Source organism: Desmodus rotundus, chromosome 2 (assembly GCF_022682495.2).
Source record: "Desmodus rotundus isolate HL8 chromosome 2, HLdesRot8A.1, whole genome shotgun sequence".
NCBI lineage: Eukaryota > Metazoa > Chordata > Mammalia > Chiroptera > Phyllostomidae > Desmodus > Desmodus rotundus.
Genome location: NC_071388.1, coordinates 183178315 through 183194705, shown reverse-complemented (window position 1 = coordinate 183194705; position 16391 = coordinate 183178315). Strand labels below are relative to the sequence as shown.

Below are 16391 nucleotides of genomic sequence, written 5' to 3'. Positions count from 1 at the left end.
AGCAAGCACCACTGCTCCCTCTAGGACCCCTCCCCTACATACAGCATCACAGTGCAGTCACATGGGTTGTCCCACCCTGGTGAACACCTAAGGCTCCGCCCCTTTAAGTAACAGGCACACCAAGACCAAAAAAAAAAAAAGGCCCAAATGAAAGAACAGATCAAAGCTCCAGAAAAAATACAACTAAGCAATGAAGAGATAGGAGCACAGTTCAAAACACTGGTAATTAGGATGCTCACAGAATTGGTTGATTTTGGTCATAAATTAGATGAAAAAATGAAGGCTATGCTAAGTGAAATAAAGGAAAATGTACAAGGAACCAACAGTGATAGGAAGGAAACTGAAACTCAGATCAACGGTGTGGAACAGAAGGAAGAAAGAAACATCCAACCAGAAAAGAATGAAGCAACAAGAATTCAAAAAAAAATGAGGAGAGCCTTAGGAACCTCTAGGACATCTTTAAATGTTCCAACATCCAAATTATAAGGATACCAGAAAGATAAGAGGAAGAGCAAAATATTGAAAGCTTATTTGAAAACATAATGAAGGAAGAACTTCCCCAATCTGGCAAAGGAAATAGACTTCCAGGAAGTCCAGGAAGCTCACAGAGTCCCAAAGAAGCTGGACCCAAGGAGGAACACACCAAGGCACATCATAATTACATTAGCCAAGATTAAAAATAAAGAGAGACTCTTAGAAGCAGCAAGAGAAAAGGACACAGTTACCTACAAAGGAGTTCCCATAAGACTGTCAGCTGATTTCTTCAAAGAAACCTTTCAGGCAAGAAGGGGCTGGAAAGAAGTATTCAAAGTCATGAAAGGCAAGGACCTACATCCAAGATTGCTCTAGCCAGCAAAGCTTTCATTTAGAATGGAAGGGCAGATAAAGTGCTTTTCAGATAAGGTCAAGTTAAAGGAGTTCATTATCACCAAGCCCTTATTATAGGAAATGTTAAAGGGATTTATCTAAGAAAAAGAAGATAAAAAATATGAACAGTAAAATGACAGCAAACTCAGTTATTAACAACCACACCTAAAACAAAAACAAAAGCAAACCAAGCAAACAACTAGAACAGGAACAGAACCACAGAAATGGAGATCACATGGAGGGTTATCAGTGGGGGAGTGGGAGGGGGAGAGAGGGGGAAAAGATACAGGGAATAAGTAGCATAAATGGTAGGTAGAAAATAGGGGGAGGTTAAAATTATAGGAAATGTAGAAGCCAAAGAATTCATATGTAGGACCTATGGACATGAACTAAATGAGGGGCATGTGGGTGGGAGTGGATGTGCAGGGCAGAAGGGAGTGAAGGGGGGGAAATGGGACAACTGTAATAGCATAACCAATAAAATATATTTTAAAAAATTAGAGTAACATAATGAACACCCCAACATTTACCTAAAATCCAGCTTTAATATTCATGAACTCAGGGCAATTATCAGTTTTAAAAGACCTTTTGTAGAGCTCCTACAATGTATATTTAACAAAAATGCAGTTACTGTTTTTCCAAAATCAAACTCACAGCTTTCGGTAATCACTGTTTTTGCCTTCATAATATTTGACATTACAATCCTAAAATGCATTAAGTTAAATTCAACATTTCAGCAGGAGAATTTTAATAAGAAAAAAAGTATTTCAGGATACCCATTTTCTCTGTCTGCCTGTTGACCCAGACATGGCGACTCATAGCCCTGTGAGGTACCCTTTGAACCATCCCAGCCCCCAGTCATTGAGGGCTTTAGCCCTAGTGTCTACAGCAATCAGGAAAGCTTGAAGGAAAAGTTCCTTCGCAAGACTCGCGAGAATCCAATGGTATCCATAGGCTGCCTGGGCCCAGTGACCGCCCTCGCCTAACGGCTTCCACCAGGGTCAGAGCCACGGCTCCCAGCTCATGATGCGCACCTGGATCGCCGCCCAGGGCTTCAGGATCGCAGCCATCTTGCTGGGTTTGGCTGCATCTGCATCTGCTCTTAAATCTCGACCCTGAGCCCGCAGCCTGGCCTTGAAAGCTCCGCGGGGTTCATTCCCAGGCTCAGGAGCAACCATCAGTCCTGCCACCGGATGTATTCCCTGACAAGCCCCTGTGTCAATGGGGGAGGATGTGGCCAATTGAATATATGATTCCCCCCCCAACCCCCCCAGGAATCTTAGGTTCCCTTCCGTTTGGGTGTTGCATACTTCTATTTCTGCCGCACCTTCTCCACTCCCTACTTAATAAACTCTGATTCACTTGTAAAAAAAAAAAAGAAAAAAAGAAAGTATTTCAATTTCATCATGCTTTTCTTTTTATCCTGTTTTTCTAAAGTTACTACAGGCATACCTTGGTTTATTACACTTAGCGTTACTGTGCCTTCACAGGTGTTGGCATTTTTTTTTTATTGAAGGCAAGACGCTCTACCACCAGCAAAAAGATTATATAACCGGCTTTACTGCAATGGTTAGAACCAAAACCACAATATTGCCAAGGTATGACTGTAGTTACATGACAATAAACTTACCCTTATTTAGAAGAGGCTCAATTATAGCACCCACCTATGGCAAGTAAAAAACGTGTTTAGCTAGCAAAGATCAAAACTAATGCAAGTATACTGCTATTAATACTATTACTGTTTGTTGCTTGTTAAGCAACTGTGCAGACTTAAACATCTATTGTTATTAACACATACTTAATTTGCTTCTCCATCCTTCTCACTGCTATTGCCAAGCTGGTCTTGCATGCTGTGCTGCAGGCTCCCCCCATGATACATCAGCCACACAGAGCCAAACCCAGGTTCCTCCAGGACACCTGGTATCACCTTGAGATAAATATACCGACTCCCAGCTCCCTTGCAAGCCTGAGACCCACCTCCACATCTCCATCCTGGATCCAAGCATGTGCTCAGGCCACAGCAGATAACAGGAAGGTTCTAGACAATATTTTGTTTTAGGTTTATCCATGCCCTGTTGTTTCCCATTGCCACAGATAATAGAGAGTTGACTCTATCGGATAGCACTACCTCAGTTAGCTGCCCATCAGTGTGGGAAAACATCTGCAATCAAATGGTTACAGTTGATTAACTCAACTGAGCTGGGTGTTTTTAAATATATGTCAATGTTTTCATTAGTAAGTTAATGTTTCAAATAAGCATTTAATTATTCAAATTACAACATGCTTCAAATTATTCTCCTTTCATGAAACAAATCAGTAACAAACTGAACTGGGTAATTTTCAATTATTCATTTTTTATGAAATGATATAAACTATACATATGAAATTAATTGGGAACTATATAAATCCTAATTTCCATGCATAATTACAAACTGATGACCTTTAGTGGGATTTACTTAATTTGGGAATTTTTAAACAAGGATATATATATATATGTCCTGAAGAGTTTTTTTTAAACCAAAAATTATCTTATGTGGTAAGTTTCTCAGGGTTTAGATTTTCTACTTTTAGTACCTAACTCTTCAGAAGAACTACTTCCATTCTTCTATTATTTTATAATCATTCTTTTTGATCTCCTTTACTTGCCACCTGCTGACTACCTGAACACCTGACCCAATCTAACAGGCACTTAGGAGGATGGGAGAAACACTACCCTTTCTTCATGCTGCCTTTGGACCCTTCCTGATCTTCTTCTGCGTCACGATAAACTAAACAGGCAGTACTGACTGTTTTCAGTAGCTGAGAGGAAAGATGGAACTGGCTTTAAAATTTTTTAGTTCACAAGTTTATTAAGAATTTTAGTTTGAAGAATGTTCTATAAGCCTTATTTTAAACTTACCATAAAGGGACACAAAATTATGGACACAGTAAATAGCATCCATTCTTACACATAATGATATACTGACTAAAAAGTAGTTATGTATACTTGTACAAGTATTCAGTAAAATGAAATGTCTACTCTGAAACTACACTTTCTTGAAAATATATTTATTGTTAATTTAATTTCTCATCGAGGTTGAAGATTAAAATTTCAGTTAGCTTTTTAAAAATATGCTTCCAAAGAACTGATAAACAGCAAGAAAGCTAGAGACAGAATTTCTTCAAAATTTACAATCTTTAAAATACCTAAGGGAAACCACATCAAGACCCTACCCTAATACCGGCATACCTCAAGAGGCATCGCAGGTTCGGTTCCTGACCACCGCAAAAAGCGAGTATCACAATACACTGAGTCACATCAATTTTTTGGTTTCCCAGTGCATATATAAAGTTATGTTTACACTACACTGCAGTCTATTAAATGTGCAACAGCATTATGTCTACAAACAATGTATATACCTTAGTTAAAAAAAACACTTTATTACTTAAAAAAATACTAATAATCATCTGAGCCTACTTGGAAAATACCACCAATAGACTTGCGTGATACAAGTTTGCCACAGACCTTCAATTTGTTGTTTTTTTTAAGTAATAAAGTGAAGTGCAATAAAATAAGGTGTGTCTGTACTTCTGTACGGATATGGTGAAAGAGTGGTATACTAATGTACACTACTAAATACTATATTGTCCTTTTGGGAAAAAAGTGTCACACTAAATATTCATAATCAATTCTGTCTTGTATTTCAAAATGTCTGACATGTGGAGAATGGGGCAGTAATTACTTTGTTTTGGGGGGTTTTTTTGAAGTATTTCTTCCTGATACCTAGCTGATAAAGTCATGAGATTCCCATCCTTAGATTCAAATTCAGGGAAACAGTTCAGTTACAGCAGAGCAATAGACAATTGAGGTCAGCGGGGCACGGACTGAAGTGAAGAGCAGAGCCGAGAGAACAGAAAGAGAAAAAAGTAAATTCAAGTTAAGTATTATTTTTGGCAATCTCAGAAGAATAAAGATTCAAGATAGAAGATAGCTCAGAAACCATCTAATCAAGTCCTATCATTTTACAGATAAGTGAAGTTCAAAGAAGCCAAATGTCACCCACGTCAGCTGAAGAACCAAGGTGAAACCTAGATCCTCCACCTTCCTCCCTCCCAATCCTACTCAGCGTTCACTTCCCCTACAATAGAGAAAAGAGCTAGAGCACTAGGAGGCTGAAATGTGATAGGTTCTTACCCAGGAGATAGGAAAAGGATACTGATGAGAAAAGTAATCAAATAGCTCAGATATATAATATTTACTGGTTCTGAACCACTCTTCCAGACCAACATTATAACTCTTGACACCTGCTACCATTCCAAAAAGCATGTGATATTATCTTTGACCTGACTGAACCTCCACTTCTTTGTTTCTTCAATTCGATCTACTCTCCAAATTCTCCAAACTTAGTATTTTTGCCCAAATTGGAAAAAAAATCTGATTTCAAGATATCTTAAGAACCTTCTGGTTCCTGATAAATACATAATAATATTTTTAATAAAGTGTAATAATAATAAATTTTAAGTACCAAGCATTTGGGAACAAAACAGTATTTCAGAGCAAGAACCTGCAAGCTACAGCCTACTTGATGAATCTGGCCCAAGCCTGCTTTTATATGGCCCACAAGCTAAGAATGGTTTTTTACATTTTTAAAGTTGTTTAAAAACATATACATACAAAGAACAATATGAGACTGAGACCATATGTGGCCCAGAAAGCCAAAAATATCATCTGTCCCTTTATTTTTTTTAAAGATTTTAACTTATTTATTTCAGAGAGAGGGAAAAAGAAAGGGAAAGAAACATCGATGCGTGAAACATGGATCAGCTGCCTCTCACATGCCCCCGCCAGGGACCTGGCCTACAACCTTGGCATGTGCCCTGACTGGAAATAAAACCAGTGACCTTTCAGTTTGCAGGACAACACTCAATCCACTGAGCCACACCAGGAAGGGCTTATCTGTCCCTTTATAGAAAAAGTTTGCCAATCCTTGCTTTAGAGTATTTACTAAGTATTTGCTTTATAAACAGAAAATATTTTCTCTGAAACTACAGAATAATCTTTCAGTCGAAAGAGCATCGAATAGTTTTGATATTCAATTGACTTTTAAAACAAGAACCTGCCCTGACTAGTGTGGCTTGGTGGGTTGGGTGTCATCCTGCAAACCAAGGAGTCTCTGTCACCAGTTTGATTCCCATTCAGGGCACATGCCTGGGTTGAAGGCCAGGTCCCCAGTTGGGCGTGTGCAAGAGGCAGCAGATCGATGTTTCTCTCACAAACTGATGCTTCTCTCGCATATCGATGTTTCTCTCTCTTTCTCCCTCCCTTGTCCTCTCTATAAAAAATAAAATTTTTAAAAATCTTTAAAATAAAATAAAATAACTCTGTGTATTAAATATAATTGAAAAAACTTCAATCCTTAAGACAAATGCTAAAAAATACATAATTTTTTTAAAATTTACTGTTTATTTCATAAATTTAGCCTCCGTCTGCCCATTTTCCCTATTCAAACCTTCACCCAACATACTCTTTTACATAAACTTAACAGCTTTTGTACAATTACAGATCTCTCACTTCTTCAGATATTGCCTTCCCAACACTCAACTGCAGATGAAGATGGTTCAACATACATGTATGTATGCTTGACAGCTCTGACTAAGGCTCCTATTATTTCTAACCTATTAATCCCTATCCATTCATCTCTACTGTGCTTTATTTATTCCCTTAGAATAATTTTAAAAGCTAGTATTAATTAGCCCATATACATTAAATATAAATTTTATACTCAAAAATTCTCATCTAATGAATAAACAAAATTACAACCTAAACTGGACTTATTCACCTGCCTCCTTAATGCTGCTACACTTCTATACCAAAGAACTACAGAATTCTAATCAGAAAATACATGATCATCTTTCATTGTCATTTGCTTGTTGTCATCATCCACCCTCACAATCTCTCCTACTCCTACAAACTATAAAAAGTTGTCCCTCCATTTTAGAAACTATTATATATTATTTCTCTTCTGCATTTGCAGTTCCTTCTTACTATCTTTTTGGGTCCTTTGACTTTAAACATGCAGAAACTTTAAGTCTCTGAAGTATAACTTTGAAATTCTATATCAAATTATCAATCAACATCCCTCCTTCTATAGAAAACCATTTAATAATATCCTTAATTATTTAAAGTTCCACTTATTATTTCCCTAGGACCCTGACCGGGGATCAAACATGCAACCTAGGCATGTGCCCTGACCGGGAATCCAACCTGCAACCTTTTGGTGTACAGGACAATACTCCAAACAAATGAATCACCCAGCCAGAGCCTCAAAGCTGATTATTTTAACATGATAACTGAGTTTTAATAGAAACCATTAAAATTTACTTCCCTATCAAAATCACAGAGAAGATAATCACTCCACAAAAAGACAGAATAAAAAAACACTGATTTTGTAATACTGAGTTTGTATTTCCCAACTCATATATGAGTTAACTCACATAATAAAGACTGCCAGCATCACAGATTGCCTGTGTTTATTAAGTGTTTCCTCAAAACAAAGTAGGAAAATAGTGTGGTCTCACTTGTGAAATATGATTGATTGACGATTCCATCCTTCGTAGCTGGGATGCCTGGATATCCAGCATCTGCAGTACATTGTTGGCCAAGGTATTTATCAGATAGGCAACACTTGCTAAGGACTGGGTGGTATAGGCTTTGGTTTCTTCTAGGGCTCGCTGCTTATCTGCTGACTAAGAAAAAAAACAATCATTAATTCAAAGATAACCCATTCTATCAATCTAACCAATAATCATACTCATAAAAACAATTCTGCTATTGAACCTACACACACAAGCTAAAAATGTTCTGAAGACTAATTACCAGTATGATATAAATCCAACAACTAAACTGTTGACTAAGTTCACTAATGTTTTCATGTTGAATACACACATCTTCCATATTGAATAGGTACATCTATCTGTACAGATGCAAATAAAATCATGAAGCCATTATGTAAAATATGAGATCCTATGGATACTTTGAGCGACAACAGCTAGTATATATAGCTTCTGAAAGTCACTGTTTAGAAAGGTAGCATTGATTTGAATGTATAAATTCTGGCCTACTTTTTTTATTTTCCTGATTTCCTCCTTTCCTTCCATTCTAATATGTGAAATGTGGCTTTAATGTAATGTCTGATTAAAATAACAATGATATAGCCCTGGCTGGTGTGGCTCAGAAGATTGAGTGCAGACCTGTGAACCAAAAGGTCACCAGTTTGATTCTCAGTCAGGGCACATGCCTGGGTGGCAGGCCAGGTCCCCAGTTAGGGGTGTGCGAAAGGCAACCAACTGATGTCTCTCTTGCATAACAGTGTTTCTTTCCCTCTCTTTCTCCATCCCTTCCCCCTCTCTCTCTAAAGAAATAAATAAAATCTTTAAAAAAATAAGATGATAAATAAAAAATGATAAAGTAGATTAAAACTGCAATAACCATAATAAAAATTAAAATAAAAATAATGAAAAGACCCTTTTTTCCAAAGCAATTTAAGTTTTATGACACTATGGGACATAAATTGCCAAGTCTTTAAAATCTACTTGAAAACCAGAGAGTACACAGTGATTATTTCCAAAGTTACAATTCGAAGCAATGGTAAAGATACAGATGCTACGCTGCCAACACCATCTTCTTGCCCTAGTTCTGCAGAAAGCTATGGTTCAGCAGAATGTACACAAGCCCCTGAACCAGCAATCTTTTTTCTTACTGGCAGCTCTTCTATTTACCAAAACATGTCAACTTGACCCTGCCTGGTGTGGCTCAGTGGATTGAGTGCCAGCCTGCAAAACAAGGGGTTGCTGGTTTGATTCCCAGTCAGGGCACATACCTGGGTTGCAGGCCAGGTCCACAGTAGGGGGTGCACAAGGGGCAACCTCACGTTGATGTTTCTCTCCCTCCCTTTCCCTCTCTAAAAATAAATAATAAAATCTTAAAAAAACTAAAAAAAAAAAGTCAACGTGGACAAGAGACAATTTCTCAATTTCTCAAGAGCAAATGAAACTATCAATCATGCAAAGTAGCTGTGAAACTCTAACTTAACCAATATAAACCCACTTTCTAAAACTAGAAATCATTATCTATAACAACTGTCATTATCTCTGTGAATGGTTATTAACTATTCAAAGTCCGCCAGGTCCCAGTTTCCTCTCTCCCACACACTTCAGGAGTCAAAATCAACAACCCTAGATAGTAAGTTTTTCCAGCGGGAGAAAACTGAAGAAGCAGCAGTTAACAAAATGATCAAATAATATCACTTTAATTTGAAAAGAGTTAAGAATCACTGTATTAGCTTTTTATCTTTTCTATTCTAACTCTCAGTAACCTCAGTCTTATCAACACTTGAATTAACAACAGAGTTGAAACCAAATTTGTTTTGAAGATAAATACTTTGAAAAAACACCATACAGACTTCCAGTCTCTGGTTGTATATAATAGGGAGCTGGGAAGTCAGCACTCCATCTTCACAGGTAAAAAGCTGAACACACTGGAAAAAATCAACAACTTTTCTGAAATTCACAGTAGAAAATGGCAATTCGTCAGCACTTTGCATACATTATTCTAAGTCAGAGCATTTATTATAGATAATAATCCAAAATTAAAACACTTAATTTACTAGTATGCTTCAAAGGATCAAGGGGATGAATATCTGGACAGATAGAATTATTTTCAATGTATCCTTTTTTATACTGATAGTACTTGAGATTGTTTGAAAAGCAAATATTAATATTAATCCCTTCATACTATGCCTTTATTCCTAGTGTATATGTGAAATCTTGTGGCTGATTGTTGCTGCATCAAAGATATGACAGGCCCTAATATTAGGTGGACTTCATGTATATTTATTTTTCCTACGAGGTAAAATGTATAAAGACTTAAAACACTGATGTAGGTCACCATGAAGCAGGTGTTCAGGGCATTATTCTTCTGCATTAAAGTAAGACAGAGAAACATTTTGAATTCATATCCACATGAGTGTTTATGGTAGCTTAATTCATAATTGCCAAAACTTGGAAACAATCAAGATGCACTCAGTAGGTGACAGTGTACGTCATGCAATGGAATATGAGTCAACACTAAAAAGAAATGAGTTATCAAGCCATGGAAAGACATGGAGGAACCTTAAATGAATATTACTAAGTGAAAGAAGCCAATCTGAAAAAAACCACATACCATGTAAGTGCAACAACATGATATTCTGGAAAAAGCAGGACCATGGAGACAGTGGAAAATTGGTCCGGACAAGAATAAATTGGTGGAATACAGGGGATTTTTACGTCAGTGAAAATAACTCTGTATGACATCCCAATGATGAATACATGTCACTAAATATTTGTCAAAACCCATGGAGTGTACAACACCAAAAGTGGACCCTAAAGTAAACAATGGGCTTTGGATGGTAACGATGTGTCAAGGTAGTTTATCAATTGTAACAAATGTACCACTCTGATGGGGGTGTTGAAACCTCTGACCTACATTTCAATTTTGTTGTGAACCTAAAACCTTTGTCTTTCATGACCTTACACAGTAATACAAGTCATTTCAAAGTTTTCTTAAAATCCTAACACAAGATAAAGAGACTGCACAGCAAATTTGTAAGTGCCTTAAGTACTTCAATTGCTAAATACCTACCTTTATATGTACATAAAATATAGTGCCAAAATATATACAGATATATACACACACACATCTTAGAATATAGGCTGTATAATGTTCTAACTACATGTATGAAAAATATTAATTCTTTCAGATAAAGCAAAGTATAAATTTGATCTTTGAGGATTCTACAAACAAGAGAAACTGCAGGCAGAATATTCTTCAGTGGAAGAGGATAAAGAGGATATGACTTAAATTTTTCAGTGGATAGAGGATAAAGACCCAGGTTAGGAAGGGGCCTGTCTATGCCCCCCCACCCCCACCACCACTTCTCAATGCACAGTGCCACAAAAAATAAATAAGCAAAAACTTAGATTGAAAACAAAACTCCTTGTGATTTTTAAGTTATTATGAAACAATTATAAATGGGAAAAGACTGCTATTAAGAGCCTTCCTAACAATTTTCTATCACACAATGTGACTGATTTGGAAACGCTTTACTAATAAATTTAAGATGTCACTCACAGAAAGTCAAGTGAAAATGTAATAAAAGAAAATTCATCTATTGACTTGAGAATTTGAAGACGTTATAAATTTATGTGGAACTGAGGGAAATGTAAAGGCATATGTAAAAAGACTGATGGTGATCTTTACAAAAATCTTTATTTTACCTGACATACTGGATATTTTTGTCTGAGAAGCATTCCTTCATCCTGATTCAGAAGGGAAAATAAACAACACTTCCCCACCACATAACCCAGCATCTGACCTACACTAGGCCAATTCCAATACTTTTGCCCACTCTAGGCCACAGTGAGTTTGTTCAAGAAACAGGACCACGACACAGAAACCTCCCTGGATTTTTCAAACTAATTCCAAAAGAGAGAACTTTCTTTTTCTCTTAGCTCAGATATATGAGGTCTGAAACGCATGTAAGGATGTCTCACAGTACATGGAGTATGCCTATATGGAAGGATGAAGCCAGCATGCAGAGAGAAGCAGAAATGAGAGAAGTCCTGGATTCCGGTCATTCCTGCTTTTTTACATGGTTTAATTAGTAACTAGTAAATTCACATTTTTTAAGTTTGTTCAAATTGAGTTTTTGTCACTTGAAGTCAAAGAATCCTAAAACACTTGAAAGTGTTCCTTTTATAGTTTAATGTATACTGGCTTCAGTTCTCAACAACATGGCACCTTTAAAATAGTCAAGTTGCTATGTCATCTGCCTAGACAAGCTATGTATAGGCTAACTGCAAACAACTGAGGCAAATAAACCTGTTAGTCACCTCCACACATAAAGTGTCAGAGGAAAGTCTGAGAGGAAAAAAAAAAAGGTTACTTTAGACATAAGACAAGCGATCACAGACTAATCTGTTTGAGATTCAGAAAATAAAATTATTTGCTGAGACTATGGCTGACTATTTTGGGAGAACATATGGCTAAACACAAAGTGGAGTTTCTAGAAAATAATGAGAATAGAAAAGATAGGGCATTTGAGTTCTTCAAGCTCTGCTCTTATCTGGCTGTCAATAAATCAGATACTCCCAAGGACTCAGTTACTACTTGTTACTTTGAAAAGATTAGATTATGATGTCAGTTTCAGCTATAAAATACCATGATTCTCTTTTGGAACAGATCTGGAAGTAGGTCATTTTAGATTGAACTACATACATGCTTATCTAAAAAGTGACAAATCTCAAGTTTTATAATAGTACCTATTTTAGATTAGGAAAACAGTCTATCTGGCATGAAACTTGCTTTTTAAAAACAGACAAGCTCACCTTTACTCATTTGCCTTTTAAAAACATTCCAGATGCCTGCTCCTCCCCCAAAAGACAGGCAGAATGCCAGCATACAAATTAGTGCTATCCTACTACCTGACAAAAAAAGATTACAATTTTTTTAAATAACGGCATTTTAAAATAAGTTATAAAACATAGATTAATCACATCTGTGCTTAGGTTAACCCCCTCCAGCTCCATTAAAATAACAATAAAGAGACACCTTAAAAGGAAACAAAACCACAAAAAAACTTTTAAAGGCTCAATCCAAAGGTCCAAATCTGACTAATAAAAACACAAGAGAAAACAGAACGGAAACAACCAACAAAATCATGCAAGTTAATTTTCCAGAGCTAAAGATTATAAATGTCCACTAAATGTACTCATCAAATGATTACTAGTACAATTAATGAAAAAAAGACCCATGGCAAAGAATATCATAAGGAGTAAATGATTCAACAAGGCTTCCAGACAAGAAAAGGGGGAAAAAATAATATACAAAGAACCTGGAATCAAAATGGCACTTGACTTCTCAAAAGCAACACCAAAAGCTAGTAGAAAATGAGGAAATTTGAAGAATGCCTTCACAATATGAGAGAATTACTTCCAACCTATAACTCTGTATCTAGTCAAACTATTCATCTGGTGAAAGTTGAATAACATTTTCAGCATACAAAAGGTTTTAAAAACTGTCAATGTATTTTCTTTCTCAGGAAGTATTAGAGAATGTGCATCCTCAAAATAGAAAGCTAAGGAAGAAGGAAGCATGGGAAACAGAAAGAAAGGGTCTACACCAAAGAGTCAAAGGGAAGGGAAAAACGGAAAGCACAGGAAATTTTTGAATTAACAGCTGTGCTGTAGGACTAAAATGTTAGTAATCCAGATTGGAAAAGATGGCAAAGGGCTCCAAGAAATATTTCTTCTGGAGGTAGAAAAGAAACTAATATTGAGACGATTCTCCATGGGTGTTTTGCATTCCTGTACATGTGAGCAGAGGTACTGGTTGCCTTGTGCCAGACTATCTGTTCAAGGACGTCTGCACAGAAAACAGCCTTAGAAGACAGAAAGTTAGTTCATGTCTCTCTGGAGCAAAGGACAGGCATGCTTACTAACCAAAATAAAAGATACAGGTCCCCTAAATTCAGGTGTCCCCCCAATCCCAATATATATGCAAGTACCACCTGGCACCCTTTCATATTACACTGAAAATCGGCATTTGGGGGACACTTAAAGTGCAAGAAAATGCTGGTATTCTGGCTAATACCATTCCAGTGAGTAATAAAGTCCTATATCTCTGAGTCACGTGTCTCGTGTCTTCTGCCATATCAGCCAAAGAACTATGGCTAACCTGTTAGTTCCAGACTGGGTTCAATTTCAAACACTTCACAGTTTCTGACAAATGATAGATTATTGATATGTTTTAGTATGTTGACATAAGATTTATACATGCAAGAGAAAGTTTAGAGATTACAGATACACACATAATTAATTAAGCCAGCCAAATACTGAGGTAATTATTAGCTCTTAGGGGGAAAAAAAGTTAAGAAGTATGTCCACTGGATGCTTCACTCGTGAATATGCAAATACATATAATGAACACACTTAAGAAATACAAAATTGATAAAAGGTATGTTGAGAAGATGAGAAGTCTAAGAAAGCAAAGTCACCATTTGTCATAGTAGAAATGTCCAAAAAATGTGGACATGAGCATGAACATATAGAGATAAACATCACAAGAAATAGATACAAGTTGAAAGTGCTTCTGGAGAGAGGAAAATTAGAAGTAAAGGGGTACTCTTGAGGAAGGTTTTTTTTTTTAATTGGACATCCAAATCCAGAACTCCAATATTAGAAAAAGTCAAATCTGTGCTATTCAACAGTCACTAAGCACATGAGGCTAAGGAGCATGTGATAGGTACCTAGAAGAAATATAACATGAATTTTAAATTTAACTTCAATTAATTTAAATTTAAGTAAACAGCCCCAGCCGTTGTGGATCAGTTGATAGGGCATTATCCCAAAAACCAAAAGGTAGTCAATCAGAGAAATATTCATGCTGATCAGTATTTCTCTCTCACATCGATGTTTCTCTCTCACATCAATGTTCCTCTCCCTTCCTTCCCCTCTCTCTAAAATAAATAAATAAATCTTAAAATAAATAAATAAATTTAGGTTACCATATAGGATCAATATACAAAACCCACTATATTTTTATAAAATACCAATAAATAATCCAAAAACTAAATTAAGAAATCAACTCTACTCACAATATAATCAAAAATAAAATACTTAAGAATAATTTTTAGAATAGAATTGTAGGACTTCTACACAGAAAATTACTAATCATTACAAGAAATTAAAGATGATCTGATTAAATGGAAAGACACATCTTATGTTCAGGGATCAGAAAACTTAGTATCAGATGGATCCCAAGGTTATCTACAGAGACAACACAATCCCTATCAAAATTCCACCAGTTTTGGGGGGCAGAAATTAACAAGTGATCCTAAAATTCATACAGAAATTCCAGGAATTCAGAGTAGCCAAAATAATCTTGAGAAAGAACAATGTTGAAGGATATATAAATTTTAAAACTATGCAAGTGCAGTAATCAAAACTTTGTACTACTGACATAAAAATCTATGGAATAGGACTACCAGCCAAGATGGAGTCATAGGTAGATAACATTTTTGCCTTCTCACACAACTAAAAGGACGACAACAACAAATTTAAAAACAAAAAACAACCAGAACTACCAGAAAATCAAACTGTATGAAAGTCCGACAACCAAGCAGTTAAAGAGGAAACATTCATCCAGACCAATAGGAGGGGCTGAAACGGTCAGCCAGGGCAGACAGCATGCATGGCAAGGCCACGGACTAGGTGGGCGAGGCATGGCTGGCAGATGGGTGGTCCCATGAAGAACAACTGGGGAACGAGACAGACTGCACAACCCAGGGTTCCAGCATGGGAAACTAAAGCCTCAAACCCCTGCCTGTAAAAACCTGTGGGGATTGTGGCAGTAGGAGAAACTCCCAGCCTCACAGGATAGCTCACTGGAGAGACCCACGGGGTCCTAGAATAAAAGCAAACCCACCCACCTAGGAATCAGCACCAGAAGCACCCAATTTGCTTCTGAGTAACAGAAATGACTGAAAGCCGGGAAGGGAGGGAGCCGAGCAAGCAACATTGTTCATTCTCTGACCCCTCCTTCACAAACAGCACCACAACCCAGCAACAGGGGGTTGCCCTGCGCTGCCGAATACCTAAGGCTCCGCCCCTTAAAATGTTAACAGGTGCACCAAGACAAAGAAATATGGCCCAAATGAAAGAACAGAGCAAAACTCCAGAAAAAGAATTCAGTGACAACCTATCAGATGCAGATATCCAACCTATCAGATGCAGAGTTCAAAAATCAGGATGCTCACAGAAATGATTGAGTACAGCTGCAAAATAAAAGAAGTGAAGTCTATACGAAGTGAAATAAAGGAAAATATACAGGGAGCCAACAGTGAAGGGAAGGAAACGGAGACTCAAATCAACCATTTGGAGAAGGAAGAAACATCCAACCAGAAAAGAATGAAGAAACAAGAATTCAAAAAAAATGAGGAAAGGCTTAGGAACCTCAGGGACAATTTTAAATGTTCCAACATCCAAATCACAGGGGTGCCAGAAGAAGAGGTAGAGCAAGAAATTCAAAACTTATTGGAAAAAATAATGCAGAAAAACTTCCCCAATCTGGCGAAGGAAACAGACTTCCAGGAAGCTCAGAGAGTCCCAAAGAAATTGGACCCAAGGAGGAACACACCAAGGCACATCATAATTGAATTGCCCAAGATTAAAGATGAGAGAATCTCAAAAGCAGCAAAAGAAAAGGAGACAATTACCTACAAAGGAGTGCCCATACGACTATCAGCTGACCTCTCAAAAGAAACCTTACAGGCAAGAAGGGGCTGGAAAGATGTATTCAACATTATGAAAAGCAAGGACCTACATCCAAAATTACTCTATCCGGCACAGCTATCATTTAGAATGGGAGGGCAGATAAAGTGCTTCCCAAATAACGTGAAAAGATTTCATCATCATCAAGGCCTTATTATATGAAATGTTAAAGGGAC

The 16391-nt window shown here is 37.0% G+C and overlaps 1 protein-coding gene across 46 annotated transcripts in view; it reads right to left on the bottom strand.

The window, feature by feature from the left end:
• The window catches only part of ABI2 (abl interactor 2), an 86784-nt gene that overhangs the window by 49725 nt on the left and 20668 nt on the right, over positions 1-16391 (bottom strand). For 30 of the 46 annotated variants that reach the window (XM_045198460.3, XM_045198463.3, XM_045198469.3 and 27 more), the window contains exon 2: positions 7426-7593. The exons of 10 other annotated variants lie outside the window; for them this stretch is intronic. In XM_045198460.3, coding sequence (XP_045054395.1) covers positions 7426-7593 — 168 coding nt within the window. Of the gene's footprint in view, positions 1-7425; positions 7594-8726; positions 8808-16391 lie in introns of all 46 variants that reach the window. 6 more of the 46 variants (XM_053918966.2, XM_053918969.2, XM_053918967.2 and 3 more) reach the window with 1 other exon arrangement.